Here is a 24,470-nt window from a genome sequence, read left to right on the forward strand (position 1 = left end):
GGTTAGTAAGTCAGAGAGGTTCTCCTTCCCTTTTACTCTGCCCGGGTGAGGCCACATCTGGAATACTGTGTTCAGGTATGGGCTCCTCAGTCCACGAAGGACCTCAGGGAAATGCTTGAGAGAGTCCAGTCCAGAGCCCCCAAGCTGCTGCAGACAGTGGAACATCTCCTGTGAGGCCAGGCTGAGGGAGCTGGGGCTGGGAGCTGGCAGCAGAGGAGCCTGAGGGCTGCCCTCATTGCTGTGCTGAAGATGTGCAGGACAGGGTAAAGAAGATGCATCCAGGCTCTGTTCAGGGGTGGCCAAGGGCAGCACAAGGGGCACTAGGGGCAAGCTGGAGCAGAGGAGGTGCCATGGGAACAAGAGGGGAAACTTTTACCCTTTCAAGGTGCTGGAGTCTTGGAGCAGGCTCCCAGAGAGGTTGTGAAATCTCCTTCTCTGGTGACTTTCCAAACTCACCTGTCTGCATTCCTGTGTGACTTGCCCTGGATGATCCTGCTCTGGCAGAGGGGTTGGAGTGGATAATCTTTTGAGGTCCCTCCCAATCCTACCACTATCTGATTCTGTGATAGGAATCAAATGGCTCCATTCCCTTTGGGGCAAAAGCACTAGTTAAAAACGCACCAGGAGGCACCAGGAGCCTTCTTTCCTTTACAGGTTGGATGGGTTTTTTCCAGCACCTGAAAACCAGACTACTTTCTACGATTGTGCCCTGCCAAGAAAAAGCATAGCAGCACTGCAACGATTCCAGAAGGGGACAAAAGATAATAACCCAGCTTTTAGAAGTGTGCTATAGATTGAAACACAAAGTGCCACAATTCCCCTCTGCCCCCCGCGAAGGCACCAGGCATGGTGTGTGTTTGCATGGCAGCATACCTCCCTCAGTGCACTCTGGGGTGAAAGATACATCATCAAGAGCAAATTCCACGGGCTCACTGCACCCCACTTCAGCCTCAAAGGCCACTTTGAAAGGGCTGTTGCTGGAGAGGACTACATTTGCATACATCCATTTGTTTTCTTCGTTTCTGCTAGAAGACCACATAAGAATATCCATCCCATGCTCTTCAGAGGTGTACACCTGTTGGTAAGGAAACCCAAGGGATGGAAGTGAGCCAGCAGTAAGCAACAGAGGAGTGCAGCTGAATAGAGCAGCACAGCTCAAGGCTGGTAGTGCAGCTCCCTTAGAATCAAAGGGATCATAGTATGGTTTGGGATGGAAAACACCTCCAAGGTCACAGAGTTCAACCACTATCTCCTGCCAAGTCTAGTATTGGACTACATCCCTCAGCACCACATCTCAGCCTCTTTTCAACACCTCCCTAGGGAGAATGTTCCACAGAACCCTCAAGCTCATCCAGTCCAACCTTCCACCCAGCACTGCAGGCCTCAACACTAAACCATGTTCCTAAGCACCAACTTCACAGGCTGCTCGAACACTTCCAGGGATGGAGACTCCAGCACTGCCCTGGGCAGACCATTCCAATGTTTGAAAAGCCTTTCATAGAATCACAGAATGCTTCCAATTGGAAGGAACCCCAAAGCTCAGCCAGTTCCAACTGTCTGCCATAGACAGAGACACCTCCCACTAGAACAGGCCTTAGCCAACCTGGCCTTGAACACCTCCAGGGAGGGAGCAGCCACAACCTCCCTGAGCAACCTGTGCCAGTGTCTCACCACCCTCACTGTAAAGAACTTCTTCCTAACATCCAGTTTAAATCTCCCCTCTGTCAGTTAAACCCATTACTCCTCATCCTGTTACTACAAGACCTTCTAAATAGTCCTTCCCCAGCCCTCGTGTAGCCCCCTTCAGATACTGGAAGGCCACTCCAAGGTCTCCTGGAAGCCTTCTCTTCTCCAGGCTGCAGAGCCTCAACTCTCATAGCCAGTCCTCATAGCAGAGCTGCTCCAGCCCTCTGAGCATCTTCATGGCCTTTCAGGGAAGATGATTCTTCTTACATGCCACTTAAATCTCCCCTGGTGCAACTTGAGGCCATTTCTTCTCATCCTATCACTTACTCTTTAAAAAACTCAGAGATGTGATGTGGTGCTGAGGGATGTGGCTTAGTCCCAGCTGTGGCAGAGTTAAAGAATGGCTTTCTCAACCAAAATGTTTCTATGACCTACAATATCATTTTCAAGCCACTGTAAAAATCTCATAGCTGCAGAAGTAATTCTTGGTAATGAAGCTGGTGAAGGGTCTGGAGGACAGGTCTTGTGAGCAGTGGATGAGAGAACTGTGGGACTTTAGTCTGGAGAAGGGGAAGATGAGGGGAGACCTGATAGTAGAAGGTGCCCCTGATCATGGCAGGGAGGTTGGAACTAGATGATCCTTGAGGTCAGTTCTGTGATTCTGATATTTGTTGCTCTCCACCACTCCCTGAAAGGAGGTTGAAAAGAGGTGGAGGTTGCTCTGTAGCAGCAAGTGTTATGGTGAGAGGAAACAGCCTCAAGTTGCACCAGGGGAGGGTTAAGAGATCAGGAAAACATTTCTTTGCTGCAAGAGTGGTCAGGGGTTGGAACAGGCTGCCCAGGGAGGTGGTGAAGTGTCCAACCCTGGAGGTGTTCAAGGAACCTGTGGCACTCTGGGACATGATTCAGTGGCCATGGTGGTGTTGGGTTTATAATTGGACTCAATGACCTTAGAGATCTTTTCCAACCAAAATAATTCTGTGATTCTGAGTCAAATTTGGTCTAAAGTCCAATCTTTTAATGAGCTCAGCTTCTGTTCTTAGAGATGCAAGGCAACTTTTTATGCCTTGTCTTTCTTTGCTTTGATGTTTAGCTCCTCTTTAGCAGAGCATACAGACAGGAGATGACTGTGGATCGGTTCCTGGGCTGTGTTAATTCGTGTGGCTGCCTTCTCAGTTAGGTTTGACTGAAGTCTCAACCTGGTGTGTGGTTTGTGTGGTGTGTGTCTGTGCTTTCTCTTAACAAGCACACAGGTAACCTGTGGGAACTGGTAGCACTTATTGTACACATGAAGTCTCAGGGGAGCTCCCAGCTTTGCTCCATTTCCCATGTACACTGAGGAAATCCTTCAATCCGGCCTTCAGCCAAAGCACTGCTGAATATTTCTATCTCACTTCTCCAAGTCATTTTCTATCTATAACCATGCCAGTAAAGCCTCTGTGTTCTCCTGTGCCTCCAAAAAAATGTAACTGGAACTTCTAAAAGGCTTCTAAAAATACATGAGCAATGAGATTGCAACCCAGCTGAGAATCCTCTGAAGCCCAAGGAGTCTGTTCCTTTAGCCAGGGATACAGATCTCTTGGAGGTTGTGCCTAGAGAGAGTGAAGTAAAAATGCCAAGGTGTAAGTGTGTTCTTTGCTGAGGTTACCCATGCCACTAAGATGCCACCTTCTGAGCCAGAAGGTATGCTTAGTGTATACAAGATTTTTGCTGGCCTGAAAGGCACATGAAAAGTGGAACAAATTCTCCTGGATATGAGCTCCCTGGAGAGCTCAGCTCCGTGGTGTTTAGTGCCTCCAGAGACTACACCACCTCCCTGCACAGCATCCTGTGATGCTTTGTACAAAGCAGCCTGCTGGTGGAGACAATTTAACACGTGAAAACCAAAAGAACCAGCAAGATGAATGCCCCTCTGCGATGGCATGTGGTGAAAAAAAGAGCCTGTAGCAAAGTCCCAGAGCACACCTCCGTGGCTCTCAGTAGGGGAAGCTTCTGCTCCAGCTAAAACTGAGCTAGCTGTGGGCCAGCATTTAAGAGCATCAAGCTCATACTGCCCTACACTTGCTGCATCTGTCTGTTCCTCATTCTGTGCTGACAGTCAGAATCACAAAGGCTAGGAAGCAGCAGAAACAGAGCTACCACTTTCTTCACTGCAGATTGCAAAGCTCAGGAGTGAAGACACCCAACGCACACTTCACGGTGGTTTGGAGAAGAATTTAGTGTGGTAATCTGCATGAGATGAATGCAGGAGGGAAGCTTTCATACTTGCTTCTTGATCTTTCTCCAAGGTGCCCTTGCCAGCTGGTTCATTTGTAGTCCATATGTGAACAGGCCTCTTTAGCAAATCCTATTTCCCTGCCTTAAAATCATGACTCAGTTCTGATTCTCCACAACATGTCCTGCCTGTTAGAAACCTTTGGAACTCTCTCTCCCAGCTTCTGGGGGGGATGGGGGAAGTGCACGTGCCTTTGAAGGTCACAAAATGTGAACTGCTGTTTTCTTCCTAGCAGTTAGGACTCCAGGCTGTCCTGTGCCCTTATGCTGGCTGTCAAGACAATGTGTTATCTTTCTGAGCTTGCCTGACTCTAGCAACACAGGTTCTGGCTGAGCTGACTAATGACCAAGAAGCCAAAGCAGATCTAAAGGGTGCAGGATAGGTGAATTCTTCCATCATTCCCAAGGTAAAGTCTTTGACCAGCAGGCAAGGAAGCAGGGAAATCGTGTGGAAAATATTCTGGGTTTTCACTTCACCAGGGATTTGTGTCAGCTGAGGAGACTTCCCACTGACTCTAGTGAATAAGTATAGAATCATAAAACCATAGAGTGGTTTGAGTTGGAAAAGACCTTTAAGATCACTGAGTCCAATCTTCAAGCTAAGACCACCCTGGCCATTAAACTCTGTCCCTTAGTGCCATGTCCACATGCTTCTTGAGCACTTTCAGGGATGCTGAAGGGTTGTAGTGAGGTGGGACTTGGTCTCTTCTCCCTAGTGTCAGGTGATAGAATGAGAGAAAATGGCCTCGAGTTGCCCCAGGGGAGGTTTAGGTTGGAGAACAGAAGAAACTTCTTACCTGAAAAGGTTCTCAACCACTGGCACAGGCTGCCAGGGGAGGTGGTTGAATCTTCACCCCTGGAGGTGTCTCCAAGAGACAGAGATGTGGTGCTGAGGGACATGGCTTAGCCCAGCTTTTGTCAAGTTTGAGAATGGTTGGGCTCCATGGTCTTAAAGGGCTTTTCCAACCAAAGTGAATCTCTGATTCTATCATTTTAATCAAACCCCCTCCATACATGGTGACATTAATAAGATCTTTTTTTTTCCTCTCTCTTAACCCACATCTTGCATTTGTTCTGAAGCCTGGGAACTGCCTCTGCTTTCTGTTAAAGAGTGAGTGGTGCAGAGAAGAGCCCAGTAGGGATAAGCACATTAGTGATGCACACAGTGTTGATTCTACGTATGTAGCCAAAGGAAAGTGAAAGATGTGGGAATAAAATTTAAACAGAATTGCCACTGCATCTTGCTGGCAAAACCTTTTGTGCTGGTTTGAAGCTAACTGGAGCATTTTAATGAGAGAAATTAGGTTATTGGCTGTGAAAACAATATGATGTCTATTCCACTCACAGGTTTGCTTAGACATATAAAAACAAGGACACAAACATAGATAAGGCAGTTGGTCTCTCCCCCTGGCTTCTGCCACATTAACTGCTTCTGCCCAACCCTGCACATAACCCAACTAATCATTTCCTTCTAACTCCCCTTGCTGATTCCTCCAACTCACCTTACATGCAAGGCAAACTCTGGGATAAGGGAGGAGGGTGGAAAGAAGGTAGAAGGGTGGTTGGGAGCTCCTCCTAGGCACTCTGATTGCTGGGAGGAGTACTGTGTTTCTGTTTTACTTTTAACTTGCATACTACTGCATATAGCTGTAACTATCTGTAATATGTTGTAAATTGTATATTGTGATAAGCTGTGAATATAAAGCTTCCAGCCAGCTAAGTCCAGTCTGGGTGAATTCATTGTGTGTGAGGCAGGTAACTCCCAGAACCACTACACCTTTACATAGAGGTGTAACTGCAGAGAGGTCATGATGATGCTCCTGTAAGCTCTGAGATTTTGCTCATTCTGGAAATGCAGATACGACTAAAGCAAATACTCCTGAGTCACACTGCAGCAGAAGTGCTTTGTCTCTTACCTTTAAGACTCCAGTTTCCCTAGAAGCAAACATCCAGAACCAGAACCGAACCCGACAGATCCCAAGGCTGGCTGGGAAGAGGTTGGTGGTAATTATCCTTGCTCTGTTTCCTTCCCTCTGGCTGGAGGAGTTCACATACAGAAAATGCTGTCCTTTACCTTAAGGCAAAGATAAAAACCATTGATAGCTTTTCACTAGCACTTTATCTTTCAGAGTGCAAACATTTCGACACACACAACTGCTGATGCCTTCTATCACACACATGCACACACCCTGCCTTGGTTTAGCAGAGATCTCCCTATGGAAATCTCCCATGTAAATACCTTCATTTTTCTGAGATTTCTGAGCTCATACATTAATATTTCAAATATATTCTAGTATTAGTCTATTTTAATATTAGTATGTTTTATTATGTATATATTTAATACTAAGATATCCCTCCTCAGAGCTTGCTCTGTTTTCTTTTCTTACTTTTTTGTCTTTTCCCTTGTGGAAATACTTGACTTGTATTTGAATAATAGATTTAAAACACGTTGCAAGCACAAACACTTGCAGACTCCAAGGAGCAGGATGAAGGTTGGTATTGGAGGAGTCAGGAGCACCTTTGCTGATAGCTCTTACCCAGGCAAATTCCCTGTCATGCAGTATGGAACACATCTGAGCCATGAGACTTGTTAGTTGGCCAAGATAGTGACATTTCCTGTTCTTCAGCTGCTACTGAACTGAAGCCACAATGCAGTGTAATTATCAGCCCTGTGGAGAAGGACTTGGGGGTGCTGGGGGGGTGAGAAGCTGCACAGGAGCCAGCAATGGATGCTGGCAGCACAGAAGGCTGATGGCAGCCTGGGCTGCAGCCAAATCAGCATAGCCAGAGATGGAGAGAGGGGATCCTGCTGCTTGCTCTGCTGACACCTCACCTGCAGGGCTGTGTCCAGTTATGGGGCCCCAAGACATGGACCTGATGGAGAGGGTATAGAGGAAGCCCCAGGGATGATCAGAAGGCTGAAGAACTTCTCCTATAAGGACAGTCTGGAAGAGTTGGGGTTGTTCAGTTTAGAGAAGAGAAGGCTTCAGGGAGACCTTGGAGAAGCCTTCCAGTTTTTGAAAGGGGCTACAGAAGAGGTGGAGAGGGATTTGTCACAAGGGCTTGTAGCAGTGGGACAAGAGGAAATGGATTGAAGCTGGGAGAGGGTAAATTTAGACTGGATCTTAAGAAGAAGCTCTTCAGTATGAGAGTGGTTGAGACAGTGGACCAGGTTCCTCAGGGACGTTGTGGATGTCCCCTCCCTGGAGGCATTCAAGGTCAGGTTGGATGAGTCCTCGAGCAGCCTGGGCTACTGGGAGGTGTCCCTGCCCATATCTCTAGGGTCTTTTCCAACCCAAAGCATTCTATGAACCTGTGGTTCTAGTCCAAACCCCAGTGTTCTAGATGCTTGTTAGAACTGCTTTGTGAACTGCGCTGCCGGCTCACCACGATGTGTCCTCAAGGATTCACAGACTGCATCGGTTGGAAGGGACCCTCCAGGGTCATTGTGTCCTGCAGTGAGCAGGGACACCTCCAGCTGGACCAGGCTGCCCAGCTCAGCTGATGGCTCTGAGACTTCCTGTCATCTGGACACTAATCTATGTAGACATTCTTTTTAATCCAGTGAGTATCTCCCTTTCCCAACAGCAATGTAGGCCACTTGCCCATACCTGGTGTGTGGTCAGTATCGGGAGCCACTCGGCCTGTAGCAGCACTGCTGAGAGTCCAGTCAAAGTCGTCAGTAGAGTCTTGTGTTAACCCACATGCAGAGGTCCACTCTTCATCTTGTGTTTCAAAGTTGCAGCTTCCAGGAATGCTTGTGTAATAACCTGAAAACAGAGTAAGGAGAGAACTATCATCCCAGGTCTTCTGTGTACAAGGCAATGGGAATGGAAAGGATTCCCGTTGGCTAATCCCTGTGTTCCTTCTTCTGACATATGTGGCATTCAGTGAGGAAGGAAACAATTCACCCTTCTCTGCCCTAGCAGCTATAAACAGCCTGAAACTTTACTACAGATATATGCCCATGGAAGTCTTGAAGTCAAAAATGATGCCTTGTAAGTCTCTTCTCTTTAGTTACAAGTGATAGGATGAGAGAAAATGGCCTCAAATTGCCCCCAGGAGGGTTTAGGTTGGAGATCAGAAGGAAATTCTTCCTTGAAAGGGTTCTCAAGCACTGGCATAGGCTGCCCACAGAGGTGGTTGAATGCCCATGCCTGGAGGTGTTTCCAAGAGGCAGAGCTGTGGTGGGGAGGGACATGGTTTAGCCCCAGCCTTGGTAGAATTAGAGAATAGTTGGACAGGATGAGCTTAAAGAGCCAAAATGATTCTATAATTCTGTGTCTCCACCAGTTTTAGTTATTTTTAAGGTGAATGGACAGATCAATTGCAGACACTTAGCTGTCAACACAGGGCTCCACTTCCACAGTGGTGTTTTTCATGAGCATGTGTGGGCTCACCCTTGTGAGTGTTAGACAGAAAAGCAGTTTTATGACATGAGAAGAGTCCTACTGGTTATGGCACTGACTGGATTCAGGTGAGCTTTGCTAAGTTCTCCATTTCATGACCTGCTGTTTCTGGTGACTTGGGAAAAGTAATTAATCAAAAGCAAAATACATACAAAAGTTCATAGAATTATAGAACCATAGAACCAACCAGGTTGGAAGAGACCTCCAAGATCATCCAGTCCAACCTATCACCCAGCCCTAGCCAAGCAACTAGACCATGGCACTAAGTGCCCCAGCCAGGCTTTTCTTGAAGACCTCCAGGGACTGTGACTCCACTACCTCCCCAGGCAGCCCATTCCAATGCCAATCACTCTTGCTCTGAAGAACTTCCTCCTCATATCAAGCCTATACCTCTCTCAGCACAGCTTGAGGCTGTGTCCTCTTGTTCTGTCCCTGCTTGCCTGGCAGAAGAGACCAACCCCACCTGGCTACAGCCTCCCTTCAGGTAGTTGTAGACAGCAATGAGGTCTGCCCTGAGCCTCCTCTTCTGCAGGCTGCACACCCCCAGCTCCCTCAGCCTCTCCTCTGGATATGTTTCAGCACCTCAACATCTTTATTAAACTGGAGGGGCCCAGAACTGGACCCAGGACTCATGGTGTGGCCTGATCAGTGCTGAGCACAAAGGAAGAATAACCTCCCTGGTCCTATTGGCCACACTGTTCCTGATGCAGGCCAGGATGCCATTGGCTCTCTTAGCCACCTGGGCACACTGCTGGCACATGTTCAGCTACTATCCACCAGTATCCCAAGATTCCTCTTTGCCTGGCTGCTCTCCAGCCACTCTGTCCCCAGCCTGTAGCACTGCATGGGGTTGTTTTGGCCAAAGTGCAAACCCCTGCACTTGGCATTGTTAAATCTCATCCCATTGGCCTCTGCTCACCCATCCAGCCTGGCCAGGTCCCTCTGCAGGGCTCTTCTACCCTCCAACAGATCAACACCTGCTCCTAGCTTGGTGTCATCTGCAAACCTACTGATGCTGGACTCAGTATCAAACATCACAGTTCTGCTGCATTTTAGAAACAGGCCTGACTGACTGATTTAGAACCTCAGATGAATTGTAGGATTCAGAGAGTGTTTCTTGATGTAGAAGTATTCTTTACTGTGAGGATGCTGGAACACTGCAACAGGTTGCTCAGGGAGGTAGCTGAGGCCCCAGCCCTGGAGTTATTCCAGGTAAGGCTGGACAGGGCTCTGGACAACCTGATCTAGTTGAGGATGTTCCCAGTGACTGCAGAGGGGTTGGACTGCATGACCTATGGAGGTCCCTTCCAACCCAGACCATTCTATGACTCTGTGACACCTCTGCACCTTGCTGTCTCCTTTTGTTTTCTGGATTAATGAAGCCATTTTAGAAACCACCATAAGAGGATTGTTCCACTTGCCTGGAAAAGCTGCTTTTATTTCATCACTCAAAGACTCCTCCAGTTGGTTCACCAAGACTGTAGTTTGGTGTTAATCAAATCTGGGTCTATTAACTGGCTGAGACTCACAAAAACTGGCCCTGCTGTCTTGTGTGCTGTTCTTCACCGCAGTTCTTGCAGTGAGTTGCTGAGACAGAACAAACATTTTGCAAGATTGCCCAACTGGATTAAACAAATTAGGAAGTAATTTCTGTGAGTTTAGTTACAAAGAAAGAGGGAAAAAAAAACAACTCCATCAGCCTACGTGGATCCAATTCATTTCACCAGGTGCTGCTGTAAATCCTGCACAGAAGACCTGCTGCTGAGGACATTATGCTCCATTTACTTCTTTAGAGTTACACTGCTCTAAAACCACAGCAGAATGTCAAATAAGTTCAGACCTTGAGCTCAGAGGGAAGGAGAACACTGCAGACAAATGCAGCCATCACCACTTGTGTGGTCAGCAGTGATGCTCCCCGGGGCCCAGTGCTGGGGCCAGTCCTGTTTGATTTGACATCTTGATCAACAATTTAGATCATATAATCACAGAATGTCAGGGAAACCTCAAAAGCACATCCAGTCCAACCCCACTGCCAAAGAGGATATCCTACACCTGATCACACAGGAATGCATCCAGGCAGGTCTTGAATACCTCCACAGAGGGAGACTCCACACCTACCCTGGGCAGCCTGTTCCAGTGTTTTGCCACCCTCACAGGGAAAAAAAAATCTTCTTTATGTTTAAATGAAACTTCCTATGCCTCAGCTTCCACCATTGTCCCCTGTGCTGGCATTGGGCATCACCCAGCAGAGCCTGGCTCCAGCCTCCTGGCACTCACCTTTACATCTTCATCAACACTGATGAGGTCACCTCTCAATCTCCTCCTCTCCAAGCAGCACAGCCCCAGCTCCCTCAGGCTCTCCTCGTAACAGAGCTGTTCCATTCCCTTCAGCATCTTTGTGGCTCTGCACTGGACTCTCTCCAGCAGTTCTACATCCCTCTTGAACTGAAGGGGGCAGAACTGGACACAGTACTCCAGATGTGGCCTCAGTAGGGCAGAGTAGAGGGGCAGGAGAACCTCTCTTGACCTACTAACCACAGCCCTTCCAATCCACTGCAGGATGCCCTCCTGGCCACCAGAGCACAATCCTGGCTCATGGTCATCCTCTCATCCATTAGGACCCCCAAATCTTTTTCCTCTTCACTGCCTTCCAATAGGTCATTTCCCAACATATACTGATCCCTGATGCTGTTCTTTCCCAGGTGCAAGACTCTACACTTGCCCTTGTTGAATCTCATTAGATTTCTCCCTGCCAACCCTCCAGCCTGCTGCAGGGCTCCAGTACCTTCACAGTGAAGTTACTGGCTTTCAGCTTATGCCTGTTGTTTCTTGTCCTATTACCAGGCACCACCACAAAGAGTGTGGCACCTGCATCTTGACATCCACCCCTCAGATATTGATAGCACTGATCAGATCCCCTCTCAGCCTTCTCCTCTCCAGACTAAACAGCCCCAGGGCTCTTGGTCTTTCTTCACAGCAGAGACGTTCCAGTCCTTTCATCAACCTCATAGCTGTCTCTTGTCTCTCTTGAACTGGGGAGCCAAAAACTAGATATAGTATTGCAGGTGTGGTCTCAGCAGAGCAGAGTAGAGGGAGTGGAGAACATCACCAGGCCTGCTGGACACACTTTTGTTGATGCACCCTGTCTATTACTGAACTGTAAATACAAACTCTTTAAGCTTCCTAATCTGAAAGTCTGGTCTGGACAGTGACTGTAAGTAAAGAAAGTCATGGAATAAGAAGAGAGACACCACTGTTTTGCTGGGTTTGCATTTCAGGTTTGAATTTTCAAGCCTGTTAAGTTGATCTAGATTCTCAAAACTGAGTTGTGCCCTTCCATCTCAAATTGCTTTAGCAGAGACAATCTGCAGACTGATTTTGTGGCTGCAAAACCACAGGCAGTCTGCATTTTACCCAACTGTTCTGCACCAGGGCAGTGTTTTCTTGCCACGGCTCTACTCGCCACAGCAGCAGCAGCAAGAGCAAAGAACAATGAGCACACAGTAGTGACACAACTCTGATCACAAAGCCAGGACTAATCTGAAAGCAAAGCTGCTTTTGAAAGAATCACTTTTTAGAGCAGAGCCACGTCGGTGCTAGCTGTGCAGTGATTTGCTTACTAGGCTGTTTCATTCAACACTGACAGCTCAACTTGCTTTCAAGTTAATAAATGAGTTTACTTTCCTTCTGAGAGCTCATTTATATTGCAAGCCATGGATTTTAGTCCTTAGACATGCCTTTAGTCCCTAGGATGGTTTGGGGGTTTTCCTTTCAATATTTAATCATTAGTTTGAGTATCTTGACTTCTTTTTGCAGCAAACATTTTTAAGGCTTTCCTGTGGCAACTCCTTTATGTGAATTTGAATGATGTTTGTGGCTATTTTCTGTACCAGAGTGTGCCAAGCAGGACTGGGGTGGTGATTGCCTGCCTATACTTGGCCACACTTTGAGTCGTGGGTGCAGTCTTGGGGCCCTCACTACTACTGATGTTGAGGTTCTGGAGCAGGTCTAGAGATGGGTGATGAAGCTGCTGAAGGGTCTGGAGAACAGGGCTGGGGAGGAGCAGCTGAGGGACTGGGGTTGGTTAGCCTGGAGAAAATGAGGCTGAGGAGAGACCTCATTGCTCTCTGCAAGTCCCTGAAAGGAGTTCTGGGTGCCACAGTAAAAGATATTGAGGGGCTGGAGGGTGTCTAGAGGAGAGCACTGAGGCTGCTGAAGAGTTTCAAAGGCACCATATGAGGAGCACATGAGGGAGCTGAGGGTGTTTTATCTGGAAAAGAGGAGGTTGGGAGGAGACCTCATTGCTCTCTAAACTCCCTGAAAGGATGTCAGAGCCAGGTCTGTTGGTCTGTTCTCCCTAATAACAAGTAACAGGATGAGGAGAAATGACCTCAAGTTGCACTAGGGAAAGTTCAGGATGGATATGAGAAGAAACTTCTTCACTCACAAGGTTGTCAAAGAGTGGAACAGGCTACCCAGGGAGTCCCCATCCCTGGAGGTGTTTAGAAGAGGCAGAGATGTGGTGCTGAGGGACATGGTTTAGCCCCAGACATAGTAGAGTTGAGAACAGTCGGACTGGTTGATCTTAAAGGGCTTTGCCAACCAGAAGAGTTCTATGGTGCAGGAGGAGTATGCAACCTGCTTGTTATTACCTCCTGAGCAGCTGTGCTACAGAATTCAAAGTCACCACTGTAAGTAGAGATTACATTGAAACACAAAGATACTTACTGCAGTCAGCTTCATCTGAGAGGTCCTCACAGTCGGGTTTATAGTCGCAGACAAACCGAGACTCTAAGCATGTCTCATCCCCACACAGAAAATCAGTGCTGGCAGGGCATTCCCTGGGGCTCTCTCCAACTGGAACCAGAAGGACAGTTAAATCAATATTGTAATTCAATCGAAGGATGCTCTTGGAAAATTTATTTAGCCATTATGCAGCAGGACTTCAGTGATTTACTGCTTCTAACAGGTGCTATTTGCTCTCACTCTTTTCAAGGGGCATTGCATGTGTCTGGACTGTTCATGGAATCATAGAATGGTCTGGGTTGGAAGGGACCTACAAAGGTTTACCAGTCCAGTTCCCTCTGCACTCAGCAGGGACATCTTCAACTAGATCAAGTTGCCCTTGTCAAGCCTCACATTGACTATCACCAGGCATGGGGCTTCAATTACTTCCCTGGGCAATCTGTTGCAGTGTTCCAGCACTCTCCTTGTGCAGAACTTATTCCTCACATCCTAAATCTGCTCTGCTATAGTTTGACCAGGTCTTTGCTTTATCCACTAAACTGAACAAATCATTAGTTGCTCAGTTCTCAACAGAATTTTACCTAGAGGAAAATATCCATATATATATGGAATGTTGGTCTACTGTGTAGCATCATTAAAAGGTATGGGCAGCAGGGCAAGGGAAGGGACTCTGCCTCTCTACTCCACTCTGCTGAGACCCCACCTGGAGCTCTATGCCCAGTTCTGGAGCCACTTTTACAGAAAAGATCTTGAGGGTTTGGAACATGTCCAGAGAAAGGGCCACAAGGATGATCAGAGGGCCAAGGATGATCAGAGGGCTGGAGCTGCTCTGCTATGAGGACATGCTGAGAGAATTGGGACTGTTCTGTCTAGAGAGGAGAAGGCTCTGAGTAGACCTTACTGTGGCCTTGAAGTATCTGTAGGGGGCTACAAGAAAGCTGGGGAGGGACTTTTTAGGCTGTTAGGTAGTGATAGGACTGGGGGGAGGGGGGTGGGAAATAGATCCAAGCTAGAGGAGGGCAGATTTAGATTAGACCTTAAGAAAAAGTTCTTCCCTGTGAGGGTGCTGAGACACTGAAACAGATTGCACAAAAAGGTAGTGGAAGCTTCATCCCTGGAAGTTTTCAAGGCCAGGCTAAATGTAGAATTGAGCAACCTGATCTAGTGTGAGGTGTCTCTGCCCATGGCAAGTGGGTTGGAACTGAATGATCCTTGAGGTTCCTTCTGGCTCTGGCAGTTCTACGATCCTGTGATAAAGGAACAGCACAGAGCTATGAAAGTTTGGGGCAGAGAGGAGGTTTTTTCAATGAGAAGGGCCTTAAATATTTACTAATTTGCAGCATTCTTGCTCATTTCTTGAGATAGTGACTTATGGTTTTAATTATGCTCTGCTCTCCACAGACTTGTGGGGTCTGAAGACTGCACAAATAAGCTGCGAGTCAAAAGCTGACAATCCATTCCCTTCCCACAAAAAAAGAGAGGGAATATAGCCCATGAAAAACCATTCCCCAAACCAAGACAAAATAACAGAGGACATATAACCCAAAAACAAAAAGAAGAGTTTCATAGCTTATGATAGCAGCCAAGCATTAGATCAGCACAGAAAGGACCAGATTAACAAGAGTCATTTTAATACAGCTGTTAAATTAAACTGTTGACTTTCTTCTAGGCCAAAGTTGAGACATATCCTTACAAATGATCTTTTTCCCCCTAGAGTAAATCCTTGGGGATCAGATTCTCCTAGACCAACCAGCCAACCAACCCCCAAAAAATTAAAACACTTATTATGGCATAACAAAATGCTAATGGTTTATCATAGCCACTTATTTGGTTTCCCCTCTGGAAGTGCAGCATTTCCTGAAAACCAGGCAGAACACCGCAAGAAGCCAGCACAGGAGGTATCTGAGCTGACTGGCTGCACGTTGTGCACATCCCTAAGCCAAAGCAAATGGCAGTGCTGGAAAAGGGAGAAGCACACACAGGACATTAAGGACAATTTGGATGGATACAGAAAAGAGCCATATAATCTTTCTGAGTAGTTTTTAAGAGACAGATAGAATTGCTTTGGCTTTTGGCTCACTGAATCCTACAAACGGAGCACGTCAATGCCACAGAACTTAGCTTTTAGCTACTGTGCTGCTTTTGCACCAGACAGAATGTGGGATTTACCCCAAAGGAGTAAAGCAGCAAAACTTACACAGGATTTGGAAGTAAAATGAAAAGAATATTGACAAAAGTAGACTAAGTACAAAAGATAACAAATACATACATATAGATATGCATATAGATGTATGTATGTGTATATATATACCCAAATATATATACAAATAGACATATATATATATATACAGACATATATATACACAAATACACATACACACAGACATATATATACACATATGCACACACACACACATATATACATATATGTAACCTGACAATGGCTCAGTCCCCCTGGACAAAGGCTGCATTGTGCAGCTGAAATTCTCTCTCACACACAGAATCACAGAATTGGAAAAGACCTGCAAGACCTATCCCTTAACACCTTCTAATCAACTAAACCATGGCACTAAGTGCCTCATCCAGTCTTCTCTTAAACACCTCCAGTGATGGGGACTCCATCACCTCCCCAGGCAGCCCATTCCAATGCCAATGACTCTCACTGTGAACAGCTTCATCCTAACGTCCAGCTTGAACTTGCCCTGCCACAGCTTGAAGCTGTGTCCTCTTCCTGTCCTGTCTCTGGGTGCCTGGCAGAAGAGACCAAAACCACCTGGCTACAGCCTCTCTTCAGGTACTAAACACAGGCTGAGGGAGTTGGGGTTGCTCAGCCTGGAGAAGGCTCCAGAGAGACCTGGGAGCAGCCTTCCAATATTTGTAGTACCCTACAGGAGAGCTGGAGAAGGACTTCTTACAAAGGCAAAAAGTGACAGGAGGAGGGGTAATGACTTCAGATTGGAAGAAGCTTGGTTTAGGTTAGACATGAGGAAGAAATTCTTCCCTGTGAGGGCAGCGAGGCACTGGAATAGGTTGTCCAGAGAAGCTGTGGAGGCTGCAGCCTGGAAGTGTTGAAAGTCAGGTTGAATGGCCTTGTGCAAGCTGTCCTGGTAGGAAGTGTCTCTGTCTACGGCCAGGGGTGGAAACTGGATGCTCTTTAGAATCCCTTTCCAACTCAAACCATTCTATGACTCTATTTTACAGCAAAGGAAGTCAAGTTAAAGGCACCAAAAAATCCCAGACTGTTCAAAATGAGCTTTCTTCTACTAGAAGGAAGAATATTTAATAGATACCAGCAACGAGCAGCTCACCATGAAGTCAAGGAATATTCTTCTTTCTAAAGGGAACATCCAAATATTGGACTAACAAGTAAGACTTTTACCATTCATTTCATCACATGCAATGAGAACTTTTGGCCAAGGGAGGCAGTTCCAGTGTCTCATGTCAGAATACCCCAACACTGACCTTTCTATAGAACATCATAAAACACTGAAATGTCAAAGAGGTAAAAAACACCCAAACAAGGAAAACATCAGAAGGAGCAAATACACATACATTCTGGCTGAAGACAAGTGTGTACCTTCAGTGACTAAATCAGCTCTGGAAATTTTCTCTTCCTGGACTTCTTCTCACTTCTAGGCCAGGATTCACAGAATCCAGCCCAACCCCCCCTGTCAGAGCAGCATCACCTAGACCAGGTCACACAGGAACACATCCAGGTGGGTTTTGAATACTTCCAGAGAGACTCCACAACCCCCCTGGGCAGCCTGTTCCAGTGCTCTGTCACACTCATAGGGAAAAAATTCCTCCTCGTGTTTCCATGGAACTTCCTATGCCTCAGCTTCCACCATTGCCCCTTGTGCTGTCACTGAGTATCACCCAGCAGAGCCTGGCTCCAGCCTCTTGGCACTCACTTTACATCTTTATCAACATGAATGAGGTCACCTCTCAGTCTCCTCCTCTCCAAGCAGCACAACCCCAGCTCCCTCAGGCTCTCCTTATAAGAGAGCTGTTCCATTCCCTTCAGCATCTTTGTTGCTATGCACTGGTCTAGTTCAAGCAGTTCCTTGAGGTCCTTCTTGAACTGAGGGACCCAGAGCTGGACATAATATTCCAGATGCGGCCTCAGTAGGGTAGAGGGGGAGAAAAACCTCTCTGGAACTACTAACCACAGCCCTTCTAATCCTCTACAGAATGCCCTTGGCCTTCTTAGCCACCAGAGCATACTCCTGGCTCATGGTCAACCTTCTATCCGCTAAGACTCCCAGGTCCTGTTCCCCTTCACTGCTTTCCAACAGGTCAGTCCCCAGCCTATACTGGTCCAACAACCAGGTTGTTCCTTCCAAGGTGCCAGACTCTACCCTTGCCCTTCTTGAATTCCTGTCCATTTCTCCCTGCCCAACCCTCCAGCCTGTCTAACACCGAATGGCAGCATGAGGTTGGTACTGAATATTTCTGCTGCAGGAGTTTAATCTTTTTCTTCGAGTGTTTGAGCAGAAGGAACTAAATTATCTGTTAAATATAGAGCTTTGCACCACACGCAGCTGAGAATCCAAAGAAAACCTTGGCTTGCTCTAAAAATGAAAACATCAGCCTCCACACCAAAACATTGCCATGCTTTAGTTGTTTCTCTTTGATCTCAAAGCAAGGATGGAATTCTAATGAGAAAAGGTTTCTCTGCTGAGGCTTTCAAAGCTTCTTGGTTTGGGGAGCCTGGAAGCAGAGCTCTTCAAAAGCCTGCAGTGCCTTCACCTATGGTCTTTGTCATAAACAGTAGGTTAGGAGGAATACAAATACATGAGGAGAAAGGGAAAGGTAAAATTTGCCACCAGACAATGCAGGGCTTGCTGTGTTTTAAGGAAAAATTCTGCTCAGCTCAGTTTTGATGAATCCTTTTTTTTTTGTTACTGTGGCATTTTGATTCTGCTTTCCTTTAAACACTGAAATGAATTTCAACACCACATCAAGTGTAACTGGATGTGTATCCTATTTAACTTAAACAAGAGAAGAAAAGCTCGTGAAGCCTGATAGAGAACAGGCAGCCCCCAAAGATCACTGGAGCTGTAATGTTTTGTTCTTCTTCCCTCACTTTTTAATGCATTAACTTGTCAGACCATGCAAGAAGATGTAAATCAACTAAATGACCAAGTGTGCTAGACTTTTAGAGATGGGATCCACCTATTTTCATTTGTCTTTCACTGCTCTCTGGGTAGAGATGTTCTCCTCTTTCTAGGATGGGGCTCAATGTCATGTTCATGTTGAGTTACCCCCTCACATCAAACTGGTAAGACTCTTTTACAGCTGCTTTTATTTTTTTTCTATCCCTGACAATATTTCCAGGATGTCTCCCATTTCCAACAAGTTCACAGAGGCTTCTTGAACTTCACTTCCACAGAAATCACTGAAAGCAGAGGGAAAGGACCTTTGGAGGGTAGGGCCCCGAGGCTCAGATCACAATAAAGCTCTCTGCTGTATTTTACTGGTACAGCAGCTTTTGACTAATTAATTTTTTAACAGGAAATGGTGAAACTATTCTGGGTTGTCAGTGGAGAATTCCCATTTAACACAAGCCACGTGAACCACAGTGATGTGAGGGAAGAGCAATGCCTGCAGAGCCAAGCCAGCTCCATGCAGATTCCCTTGTGATGTGCACAGCTTCTCTCTGTAAAGCATGCTGGAGAAAAACAGATGCACCAGAAAATGTCTCTGGAATCATTAAACTCTGCTCCAACCACTGAATGTTCCCCATGCTGCATAGAAGCAGCTTGAAGAGTCACCTGGCCAACACACTCGCACACTGTCTCTCTCTTCCTTCTTCACCTCTCTCCACTTGAGTACTTTCTCATTTACATTACTGGGGGGAGTGGCTGCCGGGTTGAGAACTGGCTGGATGGCAGGGCCCAAGGAGTGGTAGGGAATGGAGTTAAATCCAGCTGGTGGCTGGTCACAAGTGGTGTTTCTTGGATGTGAGTGCTGCAGCTAGTTCTTTTACATATCTGTATCAATGAGCTGGACAAGAGATCTGAGCGAGCCCTCAGTAAGCTTGCAGATGGCAGGACCAGGGCAGTCCTTCTGCCCCTGTACTCAGCACAGGTCAGGCCACACTTTGAGCACTGTGTCCAGTTCTGGGGCCCTCAATTTAAGAAAGATGCTGAAGTGCTTGAACATGTCCAGAGAAGGGCACCAAGGCTGGTGAAGGGGTTGGAGCACAGCCCTGTGAGGAGAGGCTGAGGGAGCTGAAGGGAGGCTGTAGCCAGGTGGGGTTGGTCTCTTCTGCCAGGCACCCAGGGACAGAACAAGAGAACACAACCTCAAGCTGTGCCAGGGCAGGTTCAGGCTGGATGCTAGGAAGAAGTTGTTCACAGCAAGAGTGATTGGCATTGGAATGGGCTGCCTGGGGAGGTGGGGGAGTCACCATCTTTGGAGGTGTTTAAGAGGATGCTGGATGAGGCACTTAGTGCCATGGTTTAGTTGATTAGAAGGTGTTAAGGGATAGGTCTTGCAGGTCTTTTCCAATTCTGTGATTCTGTGTGTGAGAGAGAATTTCAGCTGCACAATGCAGCCTTTGTCCAGGGGGACTGGATGATCTTGGAGGTCTCTTCCAACCTGGTTGATTCTATGATTCTATGATTGAGCCATTGTTAGGTTACATATATGTATATGGACTTGATGATCTGTGAGGTCTCTTCCAACCCTGATAATACTGTGATACTGTGTTTAGTCTAGAGAAAAGGAGGCTGAGGGGAGACCTTCTGGTTCTCTATGTCTCCCTGAAAGAAGGTTGGAATGATGTGAGGATTGGTTTCTTCTCCTTGTTAAGAGGAAATGGCCTGAAATTGTTCTGGAGAGGTTTATGTTGAAGACTAGGAACAACCTTTGCTGCAACAGCGGTCAGGGTTTGTAACAGGCTGCCCAGGGAGGTGGTGGAGTCCCCATCCCTGGAGGTGTTCAAGAAACCTGTGGACATGGCACTCTGGGACATGGTTTAATGGTCATGGTGGTGTTGGGTTGAAAGTTGGACTCAATGATTTTCAAGGTCTTTTCCAACCAAAACAATTCCATGACTCTGCAAGGAGACAATGATTGCATTGCTTTGACTGCAAACCACGATCTAGAAATACCATTTGGCAACTTCCAAAAGGATAGTCTGTGAGGAGCACAGACTGAAACTTCCAGAACTGCTCTACATTCATCTCCACATTTGATGTCACCTGCTAGGAAGCACCAAAACATTGTGGGTTTTTTTTCTCATGGACTTTATGGCTTTCTCCTTTCCTTTCCCTTCTGTTTATTTCAAACCTGCTAATCCAACTTTCAGTTAGTTTCAATTACCTCCTAGATTTTTCTGTCCATGGAGTATTCCTTAGCTTATGTAACTACCACAGCCAGAACACCCATAATGATTTATAAGCACTGAGTTTAACTTTACAAGTACCATTGGAAAACAGAAATGTGGCCTTCAGTTCCCCTTCAGCAGCATGGCATATGTCCTGCTACAGCAACTCCACAGCTTCAAACACAGCACATGATGAAGGGATGTAAATTAAGTCATTTTGTGGAGAAGAAACCCCAGACTCCTGCTTTGTGTTCTGCTTTTCCCCTTGAGTTTTGCCACAGTCAGATTGTGTTTTGCCATCTTTCAGCTTTGTTGCAACAGGCCCAAGAAAAGCGTGAGCCTGCAAATAAGAACCCAATTTAGCTATGAAATGCTTTCTCTATCCTCAGTGTCCCAGGCTTGGGTCAGATGGGAAATGCTATTTTTTGAGGATCTGGCAAAAGGTATTTTGGTTGTTTGTTCTACAAAGCTAAAGAATCTATAACAAGCAAAATGAAAAAGGTCAGCCCAGGATCCTGGTGCCAACAGGAGGGGCAGCACACTGAAAGTCTTGAGGAAATGAAGCAAGCAGATCTTGACTTGTGGAGTAGAAAGCAAAAAATCATATACAGAGCTGATGTGAAAGGCACTAAGAGACTCCACAATCTCTCTGGGCAGCCTGTTCCAGTGCCCATTTCTAGTTTCAGATGGTCTTAGAATACTGAATTCATGGGATCCCAAGATGTTAGGGGTTGGAAGGGACCTCTGGAGAGCTTTCAGTCCAACCACCCCTGTCAGAGCAGGACCAGAGAATCTAGCACAGGTCACACAGGAACACATCCAAACAGGGATGGAAAGGCTCCAGAGAAGGAGACTCCACAACCCCTCTAGGCAGCCTGTGCCAGGGCTCTGGGACCCTTACACTCAAGAAGTTCTTCCTCATGTTGAGGTGCAGCTTCCTGTGCTGCAGTTTCTTTGCCTCTTGTCCTATGCCAGGGCACAAGTAAGCAGAGGCTGGCCCTGTCCCTTCCTTCCTGACCCCCAGCCCTCAGCTATTGATAGACATTGCTCAGATCCCCTCTCAGCCTTCTCTTTTGCAGACTAAGCAGCCCCAGGGCTCTCAGCCTTTCCTCCTCAGGCAGTGCTCCAGTCCCTTCAGTACCCTTGTAGCCCTCCCTTGGATTCTCTCCAGCAGATCCCTGTCCCTCTTGAACTGGGGAGCCCAAAACTGGACGCAATATTCCAGGAAGGGCCTCACCAGAACAGTAGAGGGGGAGCAGAACCTCCCTTGTGCTGCTGAACACACACTTCTGAATGCCCTCCAGTATCTTGAAGAGTACTAAAGTTACAAAATGAAAGCAGTGTATTTGTAACTGATCCTATGGTGAAAACAATAAAGCTCTATTGTATGCAAAAACAAACAAGAACATCCTATGTCTGCTTTAGCATCCTATAGGATTGCTCAGGCAATGAGCATCACCTTTAGCATTGGTTGGGCACTGAAACAGACTGCTCCAGGAGGTGGTGGAGTCAGCATCCCTGGAGGTGTTCAAGAAACCTGCAGACATGGCACTTGGTGTCATGGCTTAACGGCCATGGTGGCATTGGGTTGGAAGCTGGACTCAACAGTCTTAGAGATCTCTTCCCACTCTCACAGTTGAATCATTCTGTGAACCTCTCCATCTCTAAACTTGCCTCTTCTGGAAGTTACCTGTGGTACAGTTGCTGAACTCTATGTCATCTACTGCTGCTCCTCCCCCGAGGTTTCTGGTGCGGATGGCCTCAAAGACAAGTTCAAAGTTCCTCAGCTTCCCCAGGTGTAACTCAGCTTTCCTCCACTCATCACCATGATTTCCTGATTCACTCCATATTTTCATGATCCCATCATCAGTCTGAAATGTGAATTAAAAATACCTAGTAAAATGCATGGATTAGCATTAATTTCAAACAAACAAAAAACCCCAAACCCCCCAAAAACCAGAGGACTAGAAGACAGCTCTTCAGTTTTGTCAAGAAGTGGTAAACGGAATAGAAGTAGTGAATGGAGATGATTACCAAACAGATCACCTCGGCATCAACAGCAGCTGCAGTCCCAGAACAGAAATGACTGAGGGTATGGTTGAACACCAAAACAATCCACCTGAGTAGAGCCTTACATGGTAGTGGGATTTACTGCCTGTGTCTTGCAAATATCACTGGCATTGAGTGCAGCCTACCTTTTTAAAATTAGGGTATCACAAAGGTAGAACCACAGAATCACAGAAAACTTCCAGTTGGAAGAGACCTCCAAGCTCATCCAGCCCAACCCTCCACACAGCACTGCAGGCTCAACACTAAGCCATAACCCTAAACAGCAGCTCCACAGGCTGCTGGAACACTTCCAGGGATGGGGACTGCAGCACTGCCCTGGGCAGACCATTCCAAGGGTTGAGAACCCTTCTAGGGCAGAAAGATTTCCTAACATCCAGCCTGAGCCTCCCCTGGGGCAGCCAGGAACCATTTCCTCTGTTCCTGTCCCTTGCCACCAAGGAGCAGAGGCTGCCCCCTCTGCACTGCAACCTCCCTGCAGGCAGCTGCAGAGAGCAATCAGCTCTGTCCTCAGCCTCCTCTTCTCCACACTAAACACCCCTAGTTCCCTTAGCTGCTCCTCCCCAGCCCTGTTTTCCTGACCCTTCTCTAGCTTCATTGCTCTTCTCTGGACCTGCTCCAGCACCTCAGTGTCTTCCTTGTAGTGAGGGACTCAAAACTGCACCCAGTACTCAAGAAGTGGCCTTGCCAGTGCCAAGAACAGGACAATCTCTTCCCTGCTCCTGCTGGTCACACTATTGCTGATCCAGGCCAGGATGTTGTTGGCTTTCTTGGCTACCTGGGCACACCCTGGCTCATCTTCAGCTGGGTGTTCGTGTGGTTCTTTGCTGGGCATCTCATACAACTGGCTTTGGCTCATCAATGCAGCCTGTCCACGGCCCTCTGTAGGGTACCAAGCTGGCACCAAAAGTATACATAGGTGAAAGTTTTATATCTGTCCAGCTCCATATGTTTCTTTAGCACTGCACTTTAGCTGAAAATGAGAATAGTCTTTTCCTATTCAAACCTATTTAGTATGCCAGATAACTGTAATAAATCCTCTGTGTGGTGCATTGAACAGCCACATGGAATGTGGAACAAAGGCTCTGAGGAAGTAGTACATATGTGAGCAAAATCCAAAGAAAATAGAGACAGCAATAAAAAATAAAGCAAATGAATTCTACTTCTTCATACATCGTGAAGCTGTTCAATCAGATTTCTATTAATTAGACTGTTCTATGCATATTTATGGTGAGAAAATGAATCGTGGTGCTTTGGATACTGCATTCTGAGTAGCAAAGTGCAGATAAGCAGGCAGAGATATATTTCAGTTCTTTCAGAATCAGGGAAGTCACAGAATTGTTGATACCATTTAGAAGGAGATCTGCAGAGCTACCAAAACAGAGGTACTGAAGTGTGACTTGATCACAGACTCAGGTTGGAAAAACCTCTCAGGATCACCAAGTCCAACCCAGATCCCTACTCTGCAAGGTTCACCCTAAACTATAGCCCCAAGCACCACATCCAAATGACCTTTAAACACATCCAGAGTTGGTGACTACATCAACTCCACCTGGAGCACTATGTCCAGTTCTGGAGCCCTGTGACAGGAAAGATCAGGAGGTGCCAGAACATGTCCAGAGAAGGCCACAAGGATGATCAGAGGGCTGGAGCTGCTCTGCTATGAGGACAGCCTGAGAGAGTTGGAGCTGTTCAGTCTAGAGAATAGAAGGCTCTGAGGAGACCTTATTGTGGCCTTCCAGTGTCTGAACTGGGCTAAAAGAAAGCTGGGGAGGGACTTTTTAGGGTGTCAGGTAGTGATAGGCCTGGAGGAAACGGAGCAAAACTAGAAATAAGTAGATTTGGATTGGACTGACAGAAGCTCCAACAGACTGATTGAAGGTGGTTAAGATCTGTGGCTTTGGTGGATAGCATCAGCGCTGCCTGTGCATGTGTGGGATGGTTATGCTGGCTGT

General features: G+C 46.8%; 1 protein-coding gene across 1 annotated transcript in view; it reads right to left on the reverse strand.

The window, feature by feature from the left end:
* The window catches only part of MALRD1 (MAM and LDL receptor class A domain containing 1), a 209,708-nt gene that overhangs the window by 53,848 nt on the left and 131,390 nt on the right, over positions 1-24,470 (reverse strand). The window contains exons 29-33 of the mRNA XM_064162534.1: positions 22,139-22,319; positions 13,098-13,226; positions 7,572-7,730; positions 5,877-6,034; positions 874-1,075 (exon numbers count right to left, since the gene is read on the reverse strand). Of these exons, the coding sequence (XP_064018604.1) occupies positions 874-1,075; positions 5,877-6,034; positions 7,572-7,730; positions 13,098-13,226; positions 22,139-22,319 (829 nt within the window). The remainder of the gene's footprint in view (positions 1-873; positions 1,076-5,876; positions 6,035-7,571; positions 7,731-13,097; positions 13,227-22,138; positions 22,320-24,470) is intronic.

The sequence above is a fragment of the Pogoniulus pusillus genome, chromosome 23, assembly GCF_015220805.1.
Source record: "Pogoniulus pusillus isolate bPogPus1 chromosome 23, bPogPus1.pri, whole genome shotgun sequence".
Classification (NCBI taxonomy): Eukaryota; Metazoa; Chordata; class Aves; order Piciformes; family Lybiidae; genus Pogoniulus; species Pogoniulus pusillus.